The 17,851-nt window shown below is 41.9% G+C and overlaps 1 protein-coding gene across 1 annotated transcript; it reads left to right on the top strand.

The window, feature by feature from the left end:
• The first annotated feature begins 1,776 nt into the window (after positions 1–1,776).
• On the top strand, positions 1,777–17,443 carry LOC139387557 (potassium calcium-activated channel subfamily M regulatory beta subunit 3). The gene is made up of 4 exons (XM_071133883.1): positions 1,777–1,862; positions 12,051–12,254; positions 13,852–14,026; positions 17,048–17,443. The coding sequence occupies exons 1-4, from the start codon at positions 1,777–1,779 to the stop codon at positions 17,441–17,443; spliced, it is 861 nt and encodes a 286-aa protein (XP_070989984.1).
• The last annotated feature ends 408 nt before the right edge of the window (positions 17,444–17,851 follow it).

The raw sequence follows: 17,851 nt of genomic DNA on the forward strand, positions 1-17,851 counted from the left end.
GGCTTTATGTATGAATGTGATTGTTTTCTCGGACTCGCACACTGACAGAGAAATAACAACTTGTCAGATGGTACATTGGAGACTGATGTGTTCCTGTCCTGTCTTTTCATAATACGATTGTAGAGAAAGATCTACATAAAAGCCCCAAAAAAGACAGCCGTGGTGTCGCTCTTCATTTCTTGGTTTTTATGTGGTACATCTGAAGACCGCCACACATAAATACATATGAAATAAGTCACTTGTGAGTTGTTTTGTTTTCCATGGGTGATACAGTAGATCATATGAATATACACGGAGCATACAAAACATTAAAAACACCTGGTCTTTCCATGACATGGGACTGACCAGGTGAATCCAGGTTGGGTTGCGATTTGTGAAAGAACGATTTTTAAGCCTTGAGACAATTAAGACATGGATTGAATATGTGTGCCATTCAGAGGGTGAACGGGCAAAACTAAAAATGTAAGTGCCATTGAACGGGGTATAGTAGTAGGTGCCAGGTGCACTGATTTGTGTCAAGAACTGCAACAATGCTGGGTATTTACGCTCAACAGCGTGAACAGAGTCCATGCCCCGACGAATCAACAAATCAAGGCTGTTCTGAGGGCAAGGGGGGTAGCAACTCAATATTAGGAAGGTGTCCTAAAAATTGTCAAAGACCCCAGCCACCCCAGTCATAGACTGTTCTCTCTACTACCGCATGGCAAGCGGTTCTGGAGTGCCAAGTCTAGGACAAAAAGGCTTCTCAACAGTTTTTACCCCCAAGCCATAAGACTCCTGCACAGGTAATCAAATGGCTACCCGGACTATTTGCATTGTGTCCCACACACGACCTGCCAACCCCTCTTTTACGCTACTGCTACTCTGTTCATCATATACTGTATGCATTGTCACTTTAACCGTATGTACATACTACCTCAATCAGCCTGACTAACCGGTGTCTGTATGTAGCCTCACTACTTTTATAGCCTCGCTACTGTATGTAGCCTGTCTTTTTACTGTTGTTTTATTTCTTTACCTACCTATTGTTCACTTAATACCTTTTTTGCACTATTGGTTAGCATTTCACCTGTTGTATTCGGCGCACGTGAAAAATAAACTTGGATTTGATTTGATTCCTAATGTTTGGTATACTCAGTGTATATATTTAGATTGTCATTGGATCAGGTTTTCTGTGACAAACACAATAGCACCAGCTACATGTAATACTGAACTAAATTAGCGTATACCTCTTTCCATGACAATGAGCTTATCATGGACAACAAGGTGTGGTGCTGCTAGCTTTGGGTCCAATGGGAGATCATTAGCATCTTACCTGGCTGTTTCTATAGAAACTCCTGGGAGCAGGTGGAGAGGAGAGGGGAGGATGTTTTACGCTCACCTCTAGCCTTGGCGAACGGCAAACACAGGGAATTCCCTCCAGTATATCTCTGTCAGTACATAGAGCCGTCATCATACAGTCATCATGCTGCTTCATTAAAGAGTAGAGCTGAGGAGAAGATATGAGAATATGCTGTAGGACCATTGGAAAAGCTACTACAGTGTTTTCTCAACCTTTTTTAGTGCCAAGTACCGGCAAGCTAGATTGTTTCCTCCTTTGGGGAAAACGTACATTTAAACTAGCACAAAAAAAATACAAAATCACCGTCAGCTAGCTGAACATCTCAGGGACTGCTGAGCATCATACCAGGGACCGGAGCTGGTACTTGGGCCAGAGGTTGACAAACACTGGGCAACCAGACTACAGGAAGTTGTTGGAGTGTTTGAAAAGCAGGAATGTTCTTGAACACAGCCTCACCTCGGAAGTCTTTTAGCGTCCCCATTAGCATCAACCTGCAGGGTGCACGGAGGCGACAGACACGGTAAGACACAGGTTAGCTAGACTGATCCCAGATCTGTTGGTGCTGTCTTGCCAATGACCCTAAGAGTTGGCAAGACAGCACGAAGAGATCTGTAAGTAATCCCTAACTTGGTCCCAGATAGGTTAGAGATGACCTAAATAATGTTTTTGAATTTAATTGAAGAATCAATGGGTGGGGATTTCTGAAACTGGAAGGTGGGTGAGCAAAACTGTATATCAAAGCTTCCTTTCTGCAAGTGAGACTTCCCATTACAGGGAAAACAAATACAATTCCTAGAAAGTGTTTTCGAGTGGTGGTTCTGTCTATCCTAATGTGCTCAAGCGATTATTTACACTCTACTTTACATCCCACAAGTTACACGGTAATGTAAAGGAACACAGAGTACATCAAACGTCTCTCGCAGTAATCATTCTGATGACCCCAGTTGATAAGATTAGAGCAGAGGTTCCCAAACTTTATTGCGTCGGGGACCCCCTTTGTGATTGCAAATTCATCAGGGACCCCCCTCATATCAGAACAATAGATAAAAGATAAAGATGACAATACCATACACAGTTTTACCATGACTTCTGCATTGCATGGCCTGACTAATCAAGTATTTTCTTGCAGTTTTAGTTCATTATGTTCCAAACATAATTATGGGGAATGTCGTGTGTGTGCCTATGTGTACAGAAGCTCTAGAAGCCCAAGGCAAAAAAAATATAAAATAAAAGTAGACTCTTTGAGTCTATCCCAAACCTTAAAGGGCAGTTCTGCCACTTTTCAACCTTTTCAACCTGATCGTCAGGTTGAAGCTGATCGTCCTCGCAGTGGCAGACCACGTGTAACAACACCTGCACAGGATCGGTACATCAGAACATCACACCTGCGGGACAGGTACAGGATGGCAACAACAACTGCCCGAGTTACACCAGGAACGCACAATCCCTCCATCAGTGCTCAGACTGTTCGCAATAGGCTGAGAGAGGCTGGACTGAGGGCTTGTAGGCCTGTTGTAAGGCAGGTCCTCACCAGACATCCCCGGCAACAACATCGCCTATGGGCACAAACCCAATGTCGCTGGACCAGACAGGACTGGCAAAAAGTGCTCTTCACTGACGAGTTGCGGTTTTGTATCACCAGGGGTGATGGCGGATTCGCATTTATCGTCAAAGGAATGAGCATTACAACGAGGCCTGTACTCTGGAGCGGGATCGATTTGGAGGTGGAGGGTCCGTCATGGTCTGGGGCAGTGTGTCACAGCATCATCGGACTGAGCTTGTTGTCATTGCCTGCAATCTCAACACTGTGCGTTACAGGGAAGACATCCTCCTCCCTCATGTAGTACCCTTCCAGGAGGCTCATCCTGACATGAACCTCCAGCATGACAATGCCACCAGCCATACTGCTCGTTCTGTGCGTGATTTCCTGCAAGACAGGAATGTCAGTGTTCTGCCATGGCCAGCGAAGAGCCCGGATCTAAAACCCATTGAGCACGTCTGGGACCTGTTGGATCAGAGGGTGAGGGCTAGGGCATGCAGCTGGTGACCACACCATATACTGACTGTTACTTTTTATTTTGACCCTCCCATTTGTTCAGGGACACATTATTCCATTTCTGTTAGTCACATGTCTGTGGAACATGTTCAGTTTATGTCTCAGTTGTTGAATCTTGTTATGTTCATACAAATATTTACACATGTTAAATTTGCTGAAAATAAACGCAGTTGACAGTGAGAGGACGTTTCTTTTTTTGCTGAGTTTATGTGAAAACGGCGCATTTCTACGTTTTGTAGTTCAAAAGTTCTACCCGATGACATCATCCCAAATTTTTTTTTTGTTAAACAGTGATTTTTAAACACCGAGAATCAAGGTGTTGTAGGGAGCAAGAACATACTCTTCCTCTGGCTAGAAACGTGTACTTTTAATCCTACCCTGGGATGTCACAGAGAAGCATTTAAAAAAAAATTTAAGCATTTTTTATCTATTTAACCACAGATCATAAAAACACGCCCGTTCTCACATACAGTGCATTCGGAAAGTATTCAGACCCCTTGACTTTTTCCACACTTTGTTACGTTATAGACTTATTCTAAAATGGATTTTAAAAAAATTGCTCATCAATCAATTTTTTCTACCAGGTGAGCTGACTGAGAACACATTCTCATTTGCAGCAATGACCTGGGGAATAGTTACAGAGGAGAGGTGGGGAATGAGTGAGCCAATTGTAAACTGGGGATTATTAGTTGACTGTGATGGTTTGAGGGCCAGATTGGGAATTTACACAGGACACCAGGGTTAACACCCCTACTCTTACAATAAGTGCCATGGGATCTTTAATGACCTCAGAGAGTCAGGACACCCCATCTAAGAGACAGCACCTTACACAGGGCACTGGGATATTTTTTTTAGACCAGATTAAAGAGTGCCTCCTACTGGCCCTCCAACACCAATTCCAGCAGCATCTGGTCTCCCATCCAGGGACTGACCAGGACCAACCCTGCTTAGCTTCAGAAGCAAGCCAGCAGTGGTATGCAGGGTGGTATGCTGCTGGTATGCTGCTGGCAATATCTAGACACAATAACCCATGTTTTTTAGAAATGTTTGCAAATGTATACAAAATTTAAGACTGAAATATCACACTTACATAAGTATTCAGACCCTTTACTCTGTACTTTGTTGAAGCACCTTTGGCAGCGATTACAGCTGCAACCCTACAAGCTTGGCACACCTGTATTTGGGGAGTTTCTTCTCTCCAGATCTTCTCAAGCTCTGTCAGGTTGGATGGGGAGCGATGCTGCACAGCTATTCTCAGGTCTCTCCGGAGATGTTTGATCGGGTTCAACCCCGGGCTCTGGCTGAGCCACTCTAGGACATTCAGAGACTTGTCCCGATGCCACTCCTGTGTTGTCTTGGCTGTGTGCTTAGGGTCGTTGTCCTGTTGGAAGGTGAACCTTTGCCCCAGTCTGAGGTCCTGAGTGCTCTGGAGCAGGTTTTCATCAAGGATCTCTCTGTACTTTTATCCATTCACCTTTCCCTCAACCCTGACTAGTCTCCCAATTTTTAAAATTTCTCTCTCCAGAAATAAGTCTCTCACTGTTGCCGCCTGCTACCGACCCCCCTCAGCTCCCAGCTGTGCCCTAGACACCATTTGTGAATTGATCGCCCTCCATCTAGCTTCAGAGTTTGTTCTGTTAGGTGACCTAAACTGGGATATGCTTAACACCCCGGCAGTCCTACAATCTAAGCTACAGTGCCTTGCGAAAGTATTCGGCCCCCTTGAACTTTGCGACCTTTTGCCACATTTCAGGCTTCAAACATAAAGATATAAAACTGTATTTGTTTGTGAAAAATCAACAACAAGTGGGACACAATCATGAAGTGGAACGACATTTATTGGATATTTCAAACTTTTTTAACAAATCAAAAACTGAAAAATTGGGCGTGCAAAATTATTCTGCCCCTTTACTTTCAGTGCAGCAAACTCTCTCCAGAAGTTCAGTGAGGATCTCTGAATGATCCAATGTTGACCTAAATGACTAATGATGATAAATACAATCCACCTGTGTGCAATCAAGTCTCCGTATAAATGCACCTGCACTGTGATAGTCTCAGAGGTCCGTTAAAAGCGCAGAGAGCATCATGAAGAACAAGGAACACACCAGGCAGGTCCGAGATACTGTTGTGAAGAAGTTTAAAGCCGGATTTGGATACAAAAAGATTTCCCAAGCTTTAAACATCCCAAGGAGCACTGTGCAAGCGATAATATTGAAATGGAAGGAGTATCAGACCACTGCAAATCTACCAAGACCTGGCCGTCCCTCTAAACTTTCAGCTCATACAAGGAGAAGACTGATCAGAGATGCAGCCAAGAGGCCCATGATCACTCTGGATGAACTGCAGAGATCTACAGCTGAGGTGGGAGACTCTGTCCATAGGACAACAATCAGTCGTATATTGCACAAATCTGGCCTTTATGGAAGAGTGGCAAGAAGAAAGCCATTTCTTAAAGATATCCATAAAAAAGTGTCGTTTAAAGTTTGCCACAAGCCACCTGGGAGACACACCAAACATGTGGAAGAAGGTGCTCTGGTCAGATGAAACCAAAATTGAACTTTTTGGCAACAATGCAAAACGTTATGTTTGGCGTAAAAGCAACACAGCTAAACACCATCCCCACTGTCAAACATGGTGGTGGCAGCATCATGGTTTGGGCCTGCTTTTCTTCAGCAGGGACAGGGAAGATGGTTAAAATTGATGGGAAGATGGATGGAGCCAAATACAGGACCATTCTGGAAGAAAACCTGATGGAGTCTGCAAAAGACCTGAGACTGGGGTCGGAGATTTGTCTTCCAACAAGACAATGATCCAAAACATAAAGCAAAATCTACAATGGAATGGTTCAAAAATAAACATATCCAGGTGTTAGAATGGCCAAGTCAAAGTCCAGACCTGAATCCAATCGAGAATCTGTGGAAAGAAGTGACTGGAACGACTTGCAAAAATCGCTGAAGTTGCAGACTTTTATCTCCCTCACCAACTTCAAACATCTGCTATCTGAGCAGCTAACCGATCGCTGCAGCTGTACATAGTCCATCGGTAAATAGTCCACACAATTTACCTACCCATCCCCATACTGTTTATATTTATTTACTTTTCTGCTCTTTTGCACACCAGTATCTCTACCTGCACATGACCATCTGATCATTTATCACTCCAGTGTTAATCTGCAAAATTGTAATTATCCGCCTACCTCCTCATGCCTTTTGCACACAATGTATATAGACTCTTTTTTTCTTTTTTTCTACTGTGTTATTGACTTGTTTATTGTTTACTCCATGTGTAACTCTGTGTTGTTGTCTGTTCACACTGCTATGCTTTATCTTGGCCAGGTCGCAGTTGTAAATGAGAACTTGTTCTCAACTAGCCTACCTGGTTAAATCAAGGTGAAATAAAAAAATTAAATAAAAATCAGACCAGAGAATCTTGTTTCTCATGGTCTGATAGTCCTTTAGGTGCCTTTTGGCAACTGCAAGCGGGCTGTCATTCGCCTTTTTACTGAGGAGTGGCTTCCGTCTGGCAATTCTACCATAAAGGCCTGATTGGTGGAGTACTGCAGAGAAGGTTGTCCTTCTGGAAGGTTCTCCCATCTCCACAGAGGCACTAAAGAGCTCTGTCAGAGTGAGTTGGCTCCTTGACCAAGAGTTGGTTACCTCCTTGACCAAGGCCCTTCTCCTCCGATTGCTCAGTTTGGTAAGGCAGGGCTCTAGGAAAAGTTTTGGTGGTTACAAACTTCTTCCATTTAAGATTGATGGAGGCCACTGTGTTCTCGGGAACCTTCAATGCTGCAGAAATCCTTTGGTACCCTTCCCCAGATCTGTTCCTTGACACAATCCTGTCTCAGAGCTCTATGGACAATTCCTTCAACCTCATGGCTTGGTTTTTGCTCTGACATGCACTGTCAACTGTGGTACCTTGTATAGACAGGTGTGTTCCTTTCCAATCAATTGAATTTACCACAGGTGGACTCCAATCAACAAACATCTCAAGGATGATCAATGGAAACAGGATGCACCGGAGATCAATTTTGAGTCTCAGAGCAAAGGGTCTGAATACTTATGTAAATAAGGTATTTCCGTTATTTATTTTTTAATACATTTGCAAAGATTTGTAAAAACCTGTTTTCGCTTTGTCATTATGGGATATTGTGTGTAGATTGATAAGGGGAAAAAATATGTAATACATTTTAGCATAAGGCTGTAACTTAACAAAATGTGGAAAAAGTCAAGGGGTCTGAATACTTTCCGAATGCGCTGTTTGTAGACACTGGTTTGGTGCTGGAGATAATGAATATTTTATTTTATTTTACCTTTATTTAACTAGGCAAGTCAGTTAAGAACAAATTCAAGTTTTCAATGACGCCCTAGGAACAGTGGGTTAACTGCCTTGTTCAAATATGAAGTTGACAAGTGGCAGAATTGCCCTTTTAAGCCTTAAATCAAAGTTTATTGGTCGTGTATATAGATTTGTAGATGCATAGGTTTTTTAAATATCCAATAGTTCAGTGCCATCTAGCAATACAATAACAATACACGCATAATCCAAATAGTTTACCAATATCAGAACGAGCAATGTCAAAGTCCGGAATATATACACTGAGTGTACAAAACATTAAGAACACCTGCTTTTCCCATGACAGACTGACCAGGTGAAAACTATGATCCCTTATTGATGTCACTGGTTAAATCCACTTCCGTTAGTGTAGAGGTAGGAGAGGAGACAACTTAAAGACTGATTTTTATACCTTGAGACAATTCAGTCATGGATTGTGTATGTGTACCATTCAGAGGGTGAATAGGCAAGACAAAAGATTTAAGTGCCATTGCAGAGGGTGCCAGGCGCACCTGTTTGTGTCAAGAACTGCAGCGCTGCTGGGATTTTCATGCTCAACAGTTTCCCGTGTGTATCAAGAATGGTCCACCACCCAAAAGGACATCCAGCCAACATAACCGGCTGTGGGAAGCATTAGAGTCAATATGGGCCAGCATCCCTGTGGAACGCTTTCGACACCTTGTAGAGTTGTTCTGAGGGAAAGAGGGGGGGGGGGGGGGGGAATACGGTGCATTCGGAAAGTATTCAGACCCCTTGACTTTTTCCAAATTTTGTTACTTTACTTCCTTATTTAAAAAAGTTAAACTCCTCATCAATCTACACACAATACCCCATAATGACAAAGCGAAAACAGGTTTTTAGACATTTTTGCGATCGTGCAATGACTGCACATGTTTCACTAGTGTTAGGTTCTAATTCTCAGAGTAAAAAACTCAACAGACACTATGAAAGCTTAACCAAGTTTATTCTTCCCAGAGGATCAATACAGCTGCATTAGACAAACACATTTTCACACAAGCACTGATATTTAACCGTTCCTCATAGGCTGAGCCTCCTCCTACCCAAGCATCGTTTTTTACTGCTAGGCAGGACACTAGTGATACGGGCCATGAACTTTTATTTCTCCCTTAAGGTGACCTGACCCCCTCCATCACTAATCCATGGCTCTCTCCCCTTATCAATGCCTGCCACATGTAATCGCTTCCCTGCACTCAACACATTCCAAGCTTAATTGCACACACGATATACCTTCCTCCTACAACCATTAACTCTGTTCCAGGGGTTCTAGGACTATTGTCACGCCCTGACCTTAGTTATTTTTGTTTTCTTTATTATTTTGGTTAGGTCAGAGTGTGACTAGGGTGGATATGTTAGTTTTTGTATTGTCTAGGGTTTTTTGTATATCCAGGGGTTATTGTAAGTCTAGGTAATTGTATGTCTATGGTGGCCTGAATTGGTTCCCAATCAGAGGCAGCTGTTTATTGTTGTCTCTGATTCGGGACCATATTTAGGTAGCCATGTTCCCTTGGGTGTTTTGTGGGTTCTTGTCTATGTGTAGTTGCCTGTTAGCACTCATGTGTATAGTGTCACGGTTCAGTCGGTTGTTTGTTAGTTTGTTTTCGGTGGTCATTCGTTTAATAAATTAAGAATGTATGCTTACCACGCTGCGCCTTGGTCTCCTCCTTACAACGGACATGACAACTATAGGCTACACTTAAAGTTATTTGGCCACTTTAGTTGTCATACAAACCTTCTGAAACATCTAGTCTAGGTTACATAATGCATGGGTCTACGATTTGAAGAAAAAAAAATGAATGCGCTGGGCATAAAATGAATGTAAATGCTGGGCATAATTTATAACTGATAGTCTGACCGGTGAGAATACTATCATCAATTTGATCTCGTCTTTTACATATACTAAATAATATATGTGTGAAATTAGTTTTGATTTAGAATGGGCCGTTATCATGCACCTGTCGGAACAGAGGCATGGGGGAAAAAGAGACATCAGTAGGCACTGTAGGATGCTTTCCAGAGGTTCATTTTCTTGCCAGCCAGGAGGGTTACTCCAGTTGCAAAGCAATGTGCTTCATATTAGGAAAGTTGAGAAATAAATATATTAGGCCTGGCCCAGGGGTGCACAATTAGAATTCAAAGAGGTCCAGTGACTTAACATTTTCTCCCCCCAAAAGGTCCAAGCCATTAAAATGTCTAAAGTGAGCTATGATTTGGGGGTGTATGTAGTTCTTGTATATGTATAGCTAATAAACAAAGTACTACATTTCAACAGCATTTCGGCAATATTTATTGCACATCTTCAATGCAGACACATTAAACATGAGGTAAAAATAGATATGCAGCGTAATCATAAATAAAAGTAGACCTTTCACAAATGTTCTCATTTCAAGCAAAACAAGAATGCATCTTCACAAAACAATAGCAAAAGTGCCTGTTTCTGAAAAAAAGTGATTTGATTTCTGAACCAATAAGAAACCACAGGTTTAATATTTATCTTTCCTACTCTCTCCCACTTCACTTCTCCATCTCTCTTCTTTAGTCAGAGAAATGGGCTTTTGCTTGCCCTACCAGTAATTTGAACCTTGGCTGGAATGGAGTCCGTGCCATTCTCATGCACATACAGTGTGGCAAAAAAGTATTTAGTCAGCCACCAATTGTGCAAGTTCTCCCACTTAAAAAGATGAGAGAGGCCTGTAATTTTCATCATAGGATCACTTCAACTATGACAGACAAAATGAGGAAAAAAATCCAGAAAATCACATTGTAGGATTTTTAATGAATTTATTAGCAAATTATGGTGGAAAATAAGTATTTGGTCACCTACAAACAAGCAAGATTTCTGGCTCTCACAGACCTGTAACTTCTTCTTTAAGAGGCTCCTCTGTCCTCCACTCGTTACCTGTATTAATAGCACTTGTTTGAACTTGTTATCAGTATAAAAGACACCTGTCCACAACCTCAAACAGCAACACTCCAAACTCCACTATGGCCAAGACCAAAGAGCTGTCAAAGGACACCAGAAACAACATTGTAGACCTGCACCAGGCTGGGAAGACTGAATCTGCAATAGGTAAGCAGCTTGGTTTGAAGAAATCAACTGTGGGAGCAATTATTAGGAAATGGAAGACATACAAGACCACTGATAATCTCCCTCGATCTGGGGCTCCACGCAAGATCTCACCTCGTGGGGTCAAAATGATCACAAGAACCGTGAGCAAAAATCCCAGAACCACACCTAGTGAATGACCTGCAGAGAGCTGGGACCAAAGTAACAAAGCCTACCATCAGTAACACACTACGCCGCCAGGGACTCAAATCCTGCAGTGCCAGACGTGTCCCCCTGCTTAAGCCAGTGCATGTCCAGGCCCGTCTGAAGTTTGCTAGAGAGCATTTGGATGATCCAGAAGAAGATTGGAAAAATGTCATATGGTCAGATGAAACCAAAATATAACTTTTTGGTAAAAACTCAACTCGTCGTGTTTGGAGGACAAAGAATACTGAGTTGCATCCAAAGAACACCATACCTACTGTGAAGCATGGGGGTGGAAACATGCTTTGGGGCTGTTTTTCTGCAAAGGGACCAGGACGCCTGATCCGTGTAAAGGAAAGAATGAATTGGGCCATGTATCGTGAGATTTTGAGTGAAAACCTCCTTTAATCAGCAAGGGCATTGAAGATGAAAAGTGGCTGGGTCTTTCAGCATGACAATGATCCCAAACACACCGCCCGGGCAACGAAGGAGTGGTTTCGTAAGATGCATTTCAAGGTCCTGGAGTGGCCTAGCCAGTCTCCAGATCTCAACCCCATAAAAAATCTTTGGAGGGAGTTGAAAGTCTGTGTTGCCCAGCAACAGCCACCAAACATCACTGCTCTAGAGGAGATCTGCATGGAGGAATGGGCCAAAATACCAGCAACAGTGTGTGAAAACCTTGTGAAGACTTACAGAAAACGTTTGACCTCTGTCATTGCCAACAAAGGGTATATAACAAAGTATTGAGATAAACTTTTGTTATTGACCAAATACTTATTTTCCACCATAATTTGCTAATAAATTCATTAAAAATCCTACAATGTGATTTTCTGGATTTTTTTTCCCCTCATTTTGTCTGTCATAGTTGAAGTGTACCTATGATGAAAATGACAGGCCTCTCTCATCATTTTAAGTGGGAGAACTTGCACAATTGGTGGCTGACTAAAAACTTTTTTGCCCCACTGTATGTGTGTTCATTCATGAGCGTGTTTGTTCATTTGTGTGTGTGCATTCATTCATGTGCATGTATGTATGTGCCTATGACAAAGGGAGATCCTCCACCCTTTGGCGGCGAGGGAGCAGGTGTGGCGGAGAGGAGGGTACGGGCGCGGAGGGGAGAGGGCCAAGGCTCAGGTGACGGCCTCCAGTGTGGGGGAGGACAGAGCCATGCTCATGGGCTTCAGCATGATGGCCTTCTCTGTGCTCATGTACTTTCTGATCGGGATCACTCTGGTTAAACCCCACCTAAACAGGTAAGGTAGGCCTCTGTCAATAAGACGTTTATATACGGAGCAGAATCACTATCTGGTGAGTGGACACAGAGAGCTGGTGGTTTTGTACACTTACAATAGGTTATATTTCTAAGAATCAATCATATGATTCTAAGAATCAAAATCATCTGGGCTGAATTCGTAGGAGATGACTGTACTGTACCTTATGATCATCTTCAAAGTGAAGAATTTGAGTTAATACAAGATGGCCAATAATGTAAGATAACTTCAGTGACACTACTGTTAAATGTCCTGGTGCATGCATTCATAACGCCTTTATAACAGCTATAGAAAACATAACATTTGTCATAAGTTGTCAGGAATTGTTGTAACTAGTTATGAGAATCCCCACATGATGTTATAAATAGTTATAATTGGTGTTATAGGTGATATTTCATACTGTTGTCATATGTTCTAAGGGAAACTGTTAATAACAACTGCTATTACATAGTCTGCATGAAAACTTATGTCATATGTTATTACATGCTACATAAGAGTCTACATACAAGATATTATATCAGGTTATTAATTAATTTACCAACCTCTGTGTCACATTATTACATTGAATGGAATAATGGGCATCATAACCATGTCATATACCCTTATAAAGTGTGCACAGACACTAAGTAAATTGACATTCATTTGAGGTGTTATAAAACCGTTATGAATGTGCTTATACCATAGGTTGAGTTGAGAGTATCACAAAACATAACCATTTAAAGAATCTCTAAGACATATGGGCAAAGGGGAGTATAGATGTACTTATGATTTGTATTTATTTTGACAACGAGACAACCACCAGTATATGACAACAGTATGAACAGTCATCAATAAACCAATTATAACTTGTTTTATCAAATTATGTGGAGTTCCTCATAACTAGTTATGACAACTTATAACAGCTTATGACAAATGTTGTGTTATATAGCTGTTATAAAGGTGTTGTGAATGCATGCATAAGGACAGCTACAATGTTACCATAACCTCTCATCAGTGGTGGAAAAAGTACCCAATTGTCATACTTGAGTAAAAGTAAAGATACCTTAACAGAAGATGACTCAAGTAAAAGTAAACACCACCCAGTAAAATACTACTTGAGTAAAAGTATTTGGTCTGAAATGTAATTAAGTGTCAAAAGTAAAAGTATAAATCATTTCAAATTCCTCATATTAAGCAAACCGGAAGGCACAATTTTCTTGTTTGTAAAATGTATGGATAGCTGGGGCGCACTCAGACGCCATTTACAAATAAAACGTTTGTGTTTAGTGAGTCCTCCAGATCAGAGGCAGTAGGGATGTCCAGGGATGTTCTCTTAATGCTGTAAGTGTGTGAATTGGGCCATTTTCCTGTCCTGCTAAGCAGTCAAAATTGAACTAGTAGTTTTGGGTGTCAGGTAAAATTTATGAAGTAAAAAGTACATTTTCTTTCGGAATGTAGTGAGGTAAAATTAAAAGTAGTAAAAAATATAAATAGTAGAGTACAGATACTTATAAAAAAACTACTGAAGCGGTACTTTTTAAAGTATTTTTTACTTAAGTACTTTACACAACTGCTTCTCATCAACTGCTGATGGTTTCAGTGACTGGCATGAGGAGGCCAGCTGCTTGCTGGTCCAGGTTGATGTTCTGGATGAGTGGGCCGACTGCAGAGGGGTCAGCACTGCCCCATGCCTGAGGGTTCTGGTCAACCTCAGTACCTCTGGACAGAAGGCTCGCCTACACTACGATGAAGAGTCTGTACTCCTCAACCCTGAGGTACAGTTGAAGTCGGAAGTTTACATACACCTTAGCCAAATACATTTAAACTCAGTTTTTCACAATTCCTGACATTTAATCCTAGTAAAAATTCCCTGCCGTAGGTCAGTTAGGATCACCACTTTATTTTAAGAATGTGAAATGTGAGAATAATAGTAGCGAGAATGCTTTATTTCAGCTTTTATTTCTTTCATCACATTCCCAGTGGGTCAGAAGTTTACATACACTCAATTAGTATTTAGTAGCATTGCCTTTAAATTGTTTAACTTGGGTCAAACGTTTCGGGTAACCTTCCACAAGCTTCCCACAATAAGTTGGGTGAATTTTGTACCATTCCTCCTGACAGAGCTGGTGTAACTGAGTCAGGTTTGTAGGCCTTCTTCCTCGCACACACTTTTTCAGTTCTGCCAACAAATTTTCTATGGGATTGAGGTCAGGGCTTTGTGATGGCCACTCCAATACCTTGACTTTGTTGTCTTTAAGCCATTTTGCCACAACTTTGGAAGTATGCTTGGGGTCATTGTCCATTTGGAAGACCCATTTGCAACCAAGCTTTAACATCCTGACTGATGTCTTGAGAAGATGCTTCAATATATCCACACATTTTCCATCTTCATGATGCCATCTATTTTGTGAAGTGCACCAGTCCCTCCTGCAGCAAAGCACCCCCACAACATGATGCTGCCACCCCTGTGCTTCACGGTTGAGATGGTGTTCTTTGGCTTGCAAGCCTCCCCCTTTTTCCTCCAAACATAACAATGGTCATTATGGCCAAAAAGTTATATTTCTGATTCATCAGACCAGAGGACATGGCTCTAAAAAGTACAATCTTTGTCCCGATGTGCAGTTGCAAACCGTAGTCTGGCTTTTTTTATGGCGGTTTTGGAGCAGTGGCTTCTTCCCTGCTGAGTGGCATTTCAGGTTATGTCGATATAGTACTCGTTTTAATGTGGATATACAGTGCCTTGCGAAAGTATTCGGCCCCCTTGAACTTTGCGACCTTTTGCCACATTTCAGGCTTCAAACATAAAGATATAAAACTGTAGTGGAACGACATTTATTGGATATTTCAAACTTTTTTAACATATCAAAAACTGAAAAATTGGGCGTGCAAAATTATTCAGCCCCCTTAAGTTAATACTTTGTAGCGCCACCTTTTGCTGCGATTACAGCTGTAAGTCGCTTGGGGTATGTCTCTATCAGTTTTGCACATCGAGAGACTGACATTTTTTCCCATTCCTCCTTGCAAAACAGCTCAAGCTCAGTGAGGTTGGATGGAGAGCATTTGTGAACAGCAGTTTTCAGTTCTTTCCACAGATTCTCGATTGGATTCAGGTCTGGACTTTGAATTGGCCATTCTAACACCTGGATATGTTTATTTTTGAACCATTCCATTGTAGATTTTGCTTTATGTTTTGGATCATTGTCTTGTTGGAAGACAAATCTCCGTCCCAGTCTCAGGTCTTTTGCAGACTCCATCAGGTTTTCTTCCAGAATGGTCCTGTATTTGGCTCCATCCATCTTCCCATCAATTTTAACCATCTTCCCTGTCCCTGCTGAAGAAAAGCGGGCCCAAACCATGATGCTGCCACCACCATGTTTGACAGTGGGGATGGTGTGTTCAGCTGTGTTGCTTTTACGCCAAACATAACGTTTTGCATTGTTGCCAAAAAGTTCAATTTTGGTTTCATCTGACCAGAGCACCTTCTTCCACATGTTTGGTGTGTCTCCCAGGTGGCTTGTGGCAAACTTTAAACGACACTTTTTATGGATATCTTTAAGAAATGGCTTTCTTCTTGCCACTCTTCCATAAAGGCCAGATTTGTGCAATATACGACTGATTGTTGTCCTATGGACAGAGTCTCCCACCTCAGCTGTAGATCTCTGCAGTTCATCCAGAGTGATCATGGGCCTCTTGGCTGCATCTCTGATCAGTCTTCTCCTTGTATGAGCTGAAAGTTTAGAGGAACGGCCAGGTCTTGGTAGATTTGCAGTGGTCTGATACTCCTTCCATTTCAATATTATCACTTGCACAGTGCTCCTTGGGATGTTTAAAGCTTGGGAAATCTTTTTGTATCTAAATCCGGCTTTAAACTTCTTCACAACAGTATCTCGGACCTGCCTGGTGTGTTCCTTGTTCTTCATGATGCTCTCTGTGCTTTTAACGGACCTCTGAGACTATCACAGTGCAGGTGCATTTATACGGAGACTTGATTATACACAGGTGGATTGTATTTATCATCATTAGTCATTTAGGTCAACATTGGATCATTCAGAGATCCTCACTGAACTTCTGGAGAGAGTTTGCTGCACTGAAAGTAAAGGGGCAGAATAATTTTGCACGCCCAATTTTTCAGTTTTTGATTTGTTAAAAAAGTTTGAAATATCCAATAAATGTCGTTCCACTTCATGATTGTGTCCCACTTGTTGTTGATTCTTCACAAAAAAATACAGTTTTATATCTTTATGTTTGAAGCCTGAAATGTGGCAAAAGGTCGCAAAGTTCAAGGGGGCCGAATACTTTCGCAAGGCACTGTAGATACTTTTGTACCTGTTTCCATTACATCACTTTCTGGAATTTTCTAAGCATTTTAAAGGCACAGACAACTTAGTGTATGTAAACTTCTGACCCACTGGAATTGTGATACAGTGAATTTTAAGTGAAATAATCTGTAAACAATTGTTGGAAAAATGACTTGTGTCATGCACAAAGTAGATTACCTAACTGACTTGCCAAAACTATAGTTTGTCAACAAGAAATTTGTGGAGTGATTGATAAATTAGTTTTAATGACTCCAACCTAAGTGTATGTAAACTTCCAACATCAACTGTAGAATAAAGGCCACCAGTGACTGAATGTCGCTAATATGAGAAATTTGCTTCGGTCATTAAGGAGAAGCTTCCATCCGGAGTGACTGGTGTCTAGCTTATGTGCATTAGTCATGCGTGCAAGTCATGATATATATCGGACTTAGATAATATAAACAAAATATGTATACTATTTTTCCCTTATCATTGCAGTGTTTCTACATACCCAAATGTCAAGTAGACAGGAAAGTCCTTGTGGGCGAAGTGCAGAAAATCCAAAACACTTTGGAGGAGACACAAGGCAGTGAGTTGCGTTGTCTTTCCGACCCCAGAAAATACCCAGAGGACACCATTTTGAAGAGGAAGTACACGTTAGGCCTTGCCCTGTGGTCTCTGCTGTGGCCCAGCTTGATGCTGGGTGGGGGAGCTCTACTGGTGGGCCTGGTGAAGCTCAACCAGAGACTGGCACACCTCTGTACAGAGCTGGGTAATGAGGTAGCAGGAGGTAGGCTGACAACGATGACAAATACCCAAGGAAAACTCTATCAGCTCCTTAGGTGGTCTGGCTCTGGACAGCACTCACCTATGCAGGATGACTCAGTGAAGTGATAGCTGACAGTGGCTGTGTTCCAGTATGCAATAAGTGTACTACAATGTGTATTGAATGTATCCAGTGAAAGGACATGGAGATAACATACTGTGTAGGTGATCCCCACTGTAAGGAAGGGAGTCTATGGGTTGATGTAGTAGGAAATGGAAATAATTACATTATCCACCTTGTCCTGGATTTTTTTTTTATTGATATGCACAAGGGCTGCAGGGAATCCCACTGTATGACTGAATAGTAGTGGAGGCTGGCTCATAATGGCTGGAACTGAGCAAATGGAATACCATTCTAGCCATTACCACTAGCCCCTTCTCCCCAATTAATGTGGCACCAACCACCTGTGCTGAATAAGCTGACTTGAAGGTACCTTTTTCCTGGTATGGTTAGTCAAAGCAGGCACTCTAATCAAC

This window comes from Oncorhynchus clarkii, chromosome 28 (genome assembly GCF_045791955.1).
Source record: "Oncorhynchus clarkii lewisi isolate Uvic-CL-2024 chromosome 28, UVic_Ocla_1.0, whole genome shotgun sequence".
NCBI classification, from domain to species: Eukaryota; Metazoa; Chordata; class Actinopteri; order Salmoniformes; family Salmonidae; genus Oncorhynchus; species Oncorhynchus clarkii.

What these genes read in the sequence shown, in the direction of transcription:
- LOC139387557 (XM_071133883.1), top strand. Translation starts at nt 1,777, where the DNA reads ATGTTCTTGAACACAGCCTCACCTCGGAAGTCTTTTAGCGTCCCCATT. An exon ending in GTTAAACCCCACCTAAACAG is followed by an intron (nt 12,255 to 13,851) that starts GTAAGGTAGGCC and finishes TGATGGTTTCAG; the next exon opens with TGACTGGCATGAGGAGGCCA. An exon ending in CTGTACTCCTCAACCCTGAG is followed by an intron (nt 14,027 to 17,047) that starts GTACAGTTGAAG and finishes TTATCATTGCAG; the next exon opens with TGTTTCTACATACCCAAATG.